We start from the raw sequence: 8,668 nt of genomic DNA on the forward strand, positions 1-8,668 counted from the left end.
ATAAATCTAGTGGCGTCACCTGCCAGGAAAGAGTCAAACTTCCACATTCCTGCAGCTCCTACACACACGTCCGCCAGCAGTCCGGAGGAATGTGGACCGTCGGCTCCTCCGTGTCTCTGTTGTGTCTCCTCACCTGCGCAGGAGGAGGCGGAGTCTGGACGCGAGGGTTTAAAATAGAAAAGCGCAGGCAGGTGGAGGATAGAGCCGAGCTGCAGCTGCGAGTGAACGTATACAGTGAAGGCTGCTCGTCATGGGTAACTGGGTTATCAACAATGGACTCTCCTCCTTCATACTGGTGAGTTATTTGTGTCGACATTTTGTGAGAGTTGATATCCGATCGATTGAAGAGGAGATTTACGCACAGCTTCTTGTCTGCGGACAGGTGTGAGAATTACGCACAGCTTCTTGTCTGCGGACAGGTGTGAGATTTACGCACAGCTTCTTGTCTGCGGAGAACGCAAGAGTGTCCAAATAAAATAACGGCTATGGGCCAAACTCCATCGCCTCTTCAACGCAGATATATCATGTTGGATTGACAAGTATTTTGCTTTACCCTATATGTAAACGTGACGATACAAGTGTTGTGGCTGTTCGCAGGTGGTCTGGATGGCCATCAACATCTTTCTCTTCGTCTGGTTTTACCTCTTCTACGATCTGGGGGATCAGTTCTTCTACACGCGGCATCTCCTTGGGGTGAGTCGAGAGTTATCCATCACATGTGGGACAGGTTGTACGCGGAACTTTTTACGCATGTGAGAGAACCGATCCAACAACCTGAGCGCAGAGAGCGCAGACCTCCGAGCAACGAAGACTCCTTCAGAAAAACAACCCACAACCACACCTGTTTCCATGGCCGAGACCCTTCTTTGATGGGTTTTTTTAAAATACATACAAATCCATCCATAACTTTTTGAGTTATCCAGCAAACAAACCGAACCAATCACATGAGCTCATTGAATATCGCTCTACGAGTCCTGCAGTCCGACGCCTACAGATACTGAAGCATCAGACCAATGTCCCTAAACAGACTAAAGTTGCTCTTCCGTGACTGACCTATAATTATACAAGACATTATTATATTGGTAATACTGTACAGTGTGAGTACATTTTAACAGTCAAGGTGTTTAAATATTTTCTAAAGAAGGGTCATGATGATTAATGAGGTTGGAAATGTGAAAAACAACCAAAACTCTGCACTTCTGTCTTTGGTCCCTGAGCTTTTGTTTTTCTTCTTCTGACATTGAAAAATACGACCTCTTTTGGACTTTTCTGGATGAGCAAACCTTTGATGGAACAAATCTGAGACGTGACAAAGGCGCCCAGCTGTTGTTGTTTTTTGTAAGGCATGACAAACTATGATATAGTACAAAAACAATCGCTTAAACAGTATTGACACGTCGCGTTTGTGTTCAATCTGAATTTGTAACTTGCTGTCAGATAATTATTGGAAATGTTGCCTCTAAAAGGTGGCAGCGTATAGTGAAGTAATGAAGTAGATGAAGTAGGTCAATGTACTTAGTTACTTTCCACCACCGCTTTTCTTGTATTCAGACTCACAAGCAGAAAAGTATGAATGATTTTTAACTTTTCCGTTTGTTTGTTTGTTTCTTCCAGTCTGCCTTGGCCTGGGCCAGAGCTCCTGCGGCCGTGCTCAACTTCAACTGCCTGCTGATCCTCCTCCCGGTCTGCAGGAACCTGCTGTCTCTGATCCGAGGCTCCCTCATGGTAACACCGTGGTGCAAATTATACAAGTCATTTCACTTTTATCGGTTGAGTCGTCGCGCAAACTAGTTTGACCTCCACTTTTGTCTTTTACACGTATGACACTCACGCAACATGTGTCATTCTTACTTTTTGCACTTCTGCGTAATGTTGTTCGACATCAGCTCATGAAACCAGTGAAACGAGTGAAATCAGCATCACCAGTGGACTGTATCTGACGGTGAAATCCCCTCCAGGATCAGACCGTTCCTTGTTTCTTTGTAACGCCGCCTTTGACACAGGTTCGGTGGGTTGCTGATCTGGAAGGATGTTTTTCGCAAAAAGGTTGACTTTCCACTTCCGTGCTCCCCTTTATCTCCTCAGTGCTGTGGCAGAACAATGAGGAAGCAACTGGACAAAAATCTGAGTTTTCATAAGCTCGTGGCGTACACAATAGCACTGATGACAGGTGAGGCCATGCATGAATGTCTCTATGAGCCTTGGCGCTCGCTTGAATGCATTTCTATAGTTTACCGGAGAAATGGCTTTACTGAGAAATCCTTTCATCAGTTATCAGCGTTTACTGTAGTTTGTTTGTATTTTTCCTGTTTGGTCCCATTGTTGTACATCTGGGGCAACGGGTCTCCAGTTTCTTCATGAGGGAAAAAAGGGCAAAGGAGTGAGACGGAAACAAAACATGAATCTAGCAAATGAGACTAGACCCGCATGAACAAATTCAAAGTGTAAAAAAAAGTGTATTCACTGCTCTGACGTTCACTTTCCGACCTCAGTCCTCACGTCTTTTCCACACTGTGAAATCTGACCTGTCGCTTATCAGCGTTGTTTCACATTATTTACTCAGAGGTGACTCAGATTCATAAAGGTCAGTCCAGATGTTTAATTGTTTTGGGAAGTGACATAGATTTTAATTATCTTCCCGTCTTCCCAAATGAGTTCCTCCTAACCACACAAACAGACTAAGAGAGAAATATACGCACAAGTTAAATTTTTAGGAATGGTCATGATTACATTTTGGCAAATCATAAAAAATGATAATAGTAGTAAACTATTTATATCAAGTGCTTTACAATAAGAAAGATAGATGAACAAGAAACAGCTCTGATACAATCAGACACTGACTCAGACCAGCCTTATTTCCTCAGGCAGGTCATTCCAGAGCTCCTGGTGCTTGAGTGCAAAGTGTCCCCTTTAGTTTTCAACCTGGTCTCATGAACCGTGAGAAGATCTCAAGCTACGCAAAGGTTCATATGGGATTAACCAATATAATACATAATCTGAAGCTGAAGGTGACAAAGGGCCTGAAGTGTGATCTTGAAACCAATCCTACAACAAATGAATGTGCCAGTCTCAAGAGGCCAAAACAGGTGAAGTTCTAATTTCTTCAATTGTTTCAACATTACTGGTTTAAGACACAAACAAGGCTGCTGCAATAGTCAAGAGGTAAAAAGATACAAGCCGGAGATTCTTTGCAACAAGCTTGACATACCGCGGCAGGCGACCAGTATTTGCCGGTATTTGTTTGCTTGAGGCCCAATAACAAGGATATCTGTTCCGTCAGAACTGAGCTGAGGAAAAAGACAGACATCCATGCAGCCTTTTTGAATCAGCATGTCATTCATATAAAGAACGAAATACAGCATTTCTTTGGGAGGACCTCGGCCGGGGAGCGGTTGAGGGAGAGGGAGACAAATGACGCCCCAAATAAATATTGATCCAAGGTGTGTTTAAATGAGTTTCTCCACATTTCTTTTCAGAGATAAGAGGAAACCTGAACCTTGAGTGCAGCGGAGTGAAAGACTAGAATCTTTAACTAGTTGAAACCGCATGAAAAAAATCCAGTCCAAATGACCTGGATTTGTGTGAATGACTAAACGTGCGAACACGCCGCGGCCTCAGTGACGCGCCTCCTCTTTGTGTGCTCCGACAGCCGTTCATGTGATCGCCCACTTGCTGAATGTGGAGTGGTACAACAACAGCAGACAAGGAGTTTATGACGAACTCAGCACCGCTCTGTCCAACCTGGAGGACACGGAGACCACCACCTACCTCAACCCCATCCGCATCACAGACATCGTGAGTCATCGGCTAATTTTGAATCAAACTATCGCGAGAGAATAAGTCTCAAATGTGGAAAATCTAAATTAGCATCTCATGTTTTGTTGCTTTTCCCGTTCTAACATGGCAAAAGCTATGTTTACCTGAAACTGTGAAAACAAGCTATATAACCAGAAAAATTGCCATTCGATAAAATATAATTGAGCAAAAATAACCTTTTTAGTTATGAAAGTCAGAAGATCACCAAGGTCTGTGAGATTAGTCCTCTGGGGACCATGAATGTCCAAACCAAAAATAGTCATTGAGCTATTCCAGTCTGGACCGAAAGTGGGGGAACCAACCAACAGACTGACCAACATCACAGCACCATCCTGAGGTCCATGCTGCTAACGTGGCTAATAACGATGCCGCCTGGTTATCAAAACGTCTGGCAGGGAAAAACGGACAAAAAACGACAAACCTGAAATCAATCGTCTGCATCATCTGCCCTCTTCTTGATCTGGGAAACAAAAGCTCACGTGTCCGTCGGTTCTTCTTCCCTCTCCTTCTTGTGTCTCAGGATCCGCAGCAGATCCCATCCTACTTGGTCTTCACCACCATCGCTGGCCTCACCGGCGTCATCATCACTCTGGCCCTCATCCTCATCATCACCTCCTCCATGGAGGTCATCAGACGCAGCTACTTTGAAGTCTTCTGGTACACGCACCATCTGTTCATCGTCTTCTTCGCCGGTCTTGTCTTCCACGGAGCCGGGTAAGGGAACGGGACTGGTTTTCTTTTTTTTTTTAAACGCGCCGCCACTGTTGTAACTTCAGGCTGGTTCAACCTCCCTTCGTTCTCGTCTTGCAGGCGCATTGTGAGGAGTCAGCAGACGACAGATCCACCGCACAACTTCACCTTCTGTAAAGACCGCATTGAAGACTGGGGACGGATTCCCGAGTGTCCCGTCCCTCAGTTCGCAGGAGGGTTCCCACAGGTTAGTCTTCTACGACTTCAGATTACAGAACCAACCAGTGAACTGTCAGTTATATATATATATATATATATATAAAATACTTTTTCTCCTTGCTCTTTTTAGACCTGGATGTGGGTGATTGGTCCGATGGTCCTGTATCTTTGTGAACGCCTGCTGCGCTTCATTCGCTACATGCAGAGGGTCACTTACAGGAAGGTGCGTTCAATTTGTGAATCCCCCCCCCCCCCCCCCCCCCCCCCCCCGATTGGCTTCTGAGTTCATTTGCAGCTGAGGTGGAAGTCACTAAGTCTGCTTGCCTCGCCTTTCAGATCGTGATGCGACCATCTAAAGTGCTGGAGCTGCAGCTGGTGAAGAGCGGTTTCAAGATGGAGGTGGGTCAGTACGTCTTCCTCAACTGCCCGGCCATTTCTCAGCTGGAGTGGCACCCGTTCACGATGACCTCTGCCCCCGAGGAGGACTTCTTCAGCGTCCACATCCGCTCGGCCGGAGACTGGACCGAGAAACTCATCAACATTGTGCAGCAGCTGCCAGAGGGAGCACAGGGGCCAAAGTGAGTGCAAATATCCCTCTTGTGTTAAAGTGAACAGTTTAAATTACAGGAGACACTTGTAACTTGCTAGATCAGTTAAGCGTCTTTGCTCCTCTGGAGCTTTTGATCATATCACATCTGTATCAGCTGTTGGGGAATTCCCTTTTTGTGGTCTTGGTACCTTAAGGGCTTGTTCTCCATGTTGGCTTAAAAGATAAGAAGGAAAAGGTATGATATGGTCAAAAACTCCAGAGCATCTACTTAATGAACCTTGTGGTGAAATGATCAAATCATCGCTTGTGTTTTGTGTTTGTTTGAAGGACTATCTGTAGAGAACGGACCCTGTGAACCATCACACTGTAAATGTTATGTTGTGATATCTGGCATTGGTGTATTTCTGCAGACTTGTCCCAATCAAAATATAGATATTGAATAAATAGATACATGTTTTCCTAACTGCCGTGCCTCGAGGTCTGATCTTTGAACCTCGAAATTCTAAAAAGGATGAAAGCTAATGTCATCGACCCTTGTGTCACCATTTCCAATAGTATGCAATTTTACAGATGTGGTCCATCATATCATCACAAACTGCCTCACAGTCCAGATGTCTGTGTTGTGTTTTAACTGAAAGTCCAGTTTCTAGATAATGTTTCATAATTTATTACCAATTTAAACCTATTACTTCAAGTGGTAACACAAAAATGAATTGAGTTTTCTTTCAAATTAAAGTTTTTAACTTGTTAAATTCAAGTTTATTTTGTGTTTTTCTCATTTTTGAGTTGGTGAACAATTCTCTGTTGTCAGTGTTTACTTGACCGGGTTCTCCAGCCTGTTTCTTCATCTCCAGTTGACCTTCCCTGACAGCGTTGTGTTTGGTTATTGATCACCTTTCGTCAGAATGGGCGTGGACGGCCCCTTCGGCACAGCCAGCGAGGACGTCTTCGCCTACGAGGTCAGCATGCTGGTCGGTGCCGGCATCGGAGTCACTCCATTCGCCTCCATCCTCAAGTCCATCTGGTACAAGTTCAAAGACTCTAACCCGAAACTGCGAACCAGAAAGGTAACAGCCCAAACACCCTCATGTCCCAATCCTGCTTACGACATGAAAACCTGTATGTCCATTTCACAAAGGCACGTGCGGCTCTGCTTCACTAATGTGAGACCCAACCGGCTATTGTCTCTCAAGTAGAAATCGCCGTTTGTTTTCACAGTGCACCAATGTGAGGGGATGAGTCACCGGCAGCTTCGTAAAAATCTCTCTTGCAAGCGGATCATTGTTGAACACTCCTGCATTATGCTTCCTGGTTTCAGATCTACTTCTATTGGCTCTGCCGGGAAACACACGCCTTTGAGTGGTTTGCCGACCTGCTGCAGGTGCTGGAGAGGGAGATGGAGGAGAGAGGCATGGGGAATTTCCTCACTTACAAGCTCTACCTGACTGGATGGGATCAAAGCACCGTGAGTGCATGAATCCGTCCTCACTCCTGATAAGACCAAAGTCCAGATTGACGGTGTGAGGTCATTACTAAGACTGTTCGGGCCTAATTGAGGAAAGAAGATTGAGAAGTCGTAATGTTACCAGAATAAAGTCATAATTTTATCATTAAATGATAAAAAAGTCATTATAATACAATAATTAAGTTGTAATGTATTCACAATGAGTCATAATATTTCAAGAAAAGGGAGAAAAAAATCGTAATTACCAGCCATTTCTTCCTTCACAAGAGAGACAATTTCCTCCTCGTCCGTGTGTTTTTTCTTTCTTGGGAATAGAAATAGTTTCTTAGACAAGTTCCTCCAAGTCCTGATGATGACAAGGTGGTGCTGAAAAGCCAAAGGAAAAGTATTTGATTATGTGTGAAAAAAAAGTAAATAACATAACAAGATTCTCCACATTCCTCATTTTCACTCAGGCGACAGACTGATCTTCTGATATCCCCACTCGACAATGACACGTAGCCCAGATTATGACTTTGTTCTCATAATTACTTTTTTATTTTTATTCTATCGTTAAATTACAACTTAATTATTGTAAAATGATGATGTTTTTCTTCGAAAATTCCTACTTCATTCACGTAAATATACAACTATGTATAATTCCGTGAGTATTGCATAAGTGTAATATTATGACTTTATTCTGGAAGTCTCTGTATCCGTCGTACATTTCAGCTTTAACTCATCTATTCGTTGTTTTTTTCTTTTCTCTCCACATTTCATCACAGGCTGATCACGTGAAGGTTCGCTTTGACGAGGACACAGATGCGGTCACTGGGCTCAAACAGAAAACTAACTATGGCAGACCCATCTGGGACAAGGAGTTCGAAGAAGTCCGCAAAGAGAATCCTACGTAAGAAAAAAACCTTAAGGTCATCTATAACTGCATGAATGTGCTTCAGATGTGGTGCAGAGGTTGATATTGCCATAACTTCTGTGAAACCAAAGTGGCCCAAACTGCTTTTTTTTATTTTAAAGGAATCAAAAGTCCAAAAGATGGATAAAGACTTTTATAGCCTTGAACATGGTATGTTGAAAGGCTGATGAATAGAATTAGCTGTATGATGAAGCAAAAAGTGTATTTTGTCTCTGAAATGTACTGGAGTAAAAGTGTGAAGTGGCAGAAATTAGCAAAAGAAATCAACTACAAGAACTTATAGTTGTACTTAAATACAGCACTCGGAGTAAATGTGCTCATTACTTTCCATCTCTGCTTGTGATGCACTTTTTCAGATTAAAAAGTTGAACCTCTTTAATCAAACTCTTTTTCTTGTTTCTCTACCGTCCTCAGGTCCGTGGTGGGAACTTTCTTATGTGGACCTTTAGCTCTGGCTAAAGTCCTGGAGAAGAAATGTGCCAAATACTCTGATGTGGATCCTCGGAGGACCAAATTCTACTTCAACAAGGAGAATTTCTGAGTGGAGAGAAAACGTTTTCGGTCTACTGTGGATTCATTCAAGACCAGGAGTGGTGACATAACAGAGTGAAACCCGCGGATACGGGTTGGGTGTGTTATGGCACGCTGGTCAAGAGGTGCAGCATGTTGTTAATTCATGCAGCACTAGGCAAAACGACTTTGCCTCTTTTCACAGCCGAGCCATGATGAAACTGTATTATGACTTCAAAGTTGACATGTAATTATAGTTTATGTTGTAAACTCACTGTATCATTTACTTTAACCATCTAGTGGAGCCTGGTCTCTGGTTAAGGAAACAACGGTTCATTATCTTGGTACACAGATTTTTCCGTAACAGAATACCATGCGGAACCAGACGGAGGACTGTGTTGAAATAGTGGAAGATGTGGAGTTATGGTTACTGACATGATTATCTTTATTGCCTTTCTTGTACACATTGTAAACTCTTTTTGAATAAAGTAATGCAAGCAGCTGG

The 8,668-nt window shown here is 43.4% G+C and overlaps 1 protein-coding gene across 1 annotated transcript; it reads left to right on the top strand.

The window, feature by feature from the left end:
* Nucleotides 1-143: 143 nt before the first annotated feature.
* Nucleotides 144-8,663, top strand: nox1 (NADPH oxidase 1). The gene is made up of 13 exons (XM_035648966.2): nt 144-295; nt 598-693; nt 1,615-1,725; nt 2,086-2,170; nt 3,650-3,795; nt 4,337-4,530; nt 4,627-4,753; nt 4,856-4,948; nt 5,062-5,303; nt 6,180-6,342; nt 6,594-6,740; nt 7,505-7,629; nt 8,068-8,663. Exons 1-13 carry the CDS (start codon nt 251-253, stop codon nt 8,192-8,194), a joined length of 1,701 nt encoding a protein of 566 aa, XP_035504859.2. The 5' UTR covers nt 144-250; the 3' UTR covers nt 8,195-8,663.
* The last annotated feature ends 5 nt before the right edge of the window (nt 8,664-8,668 follow it).

The sequence above is a fragment of the Scophthalmus maximus genome, chromosome 9, assembly GCF_022379125.1.
Source record: "Scophthalmus maximus strain ysfricsl-2021 chromosome 9, ASM2237912v1, whole genome shotgun sequence".
NCBI classification, from domain to species: Eukaryota; Metazoa; Chordata; class Actinopteri; order Pleuronectiformes; family Scophthalmidae; genus Scophthalmus; species Scophthalmus maximus.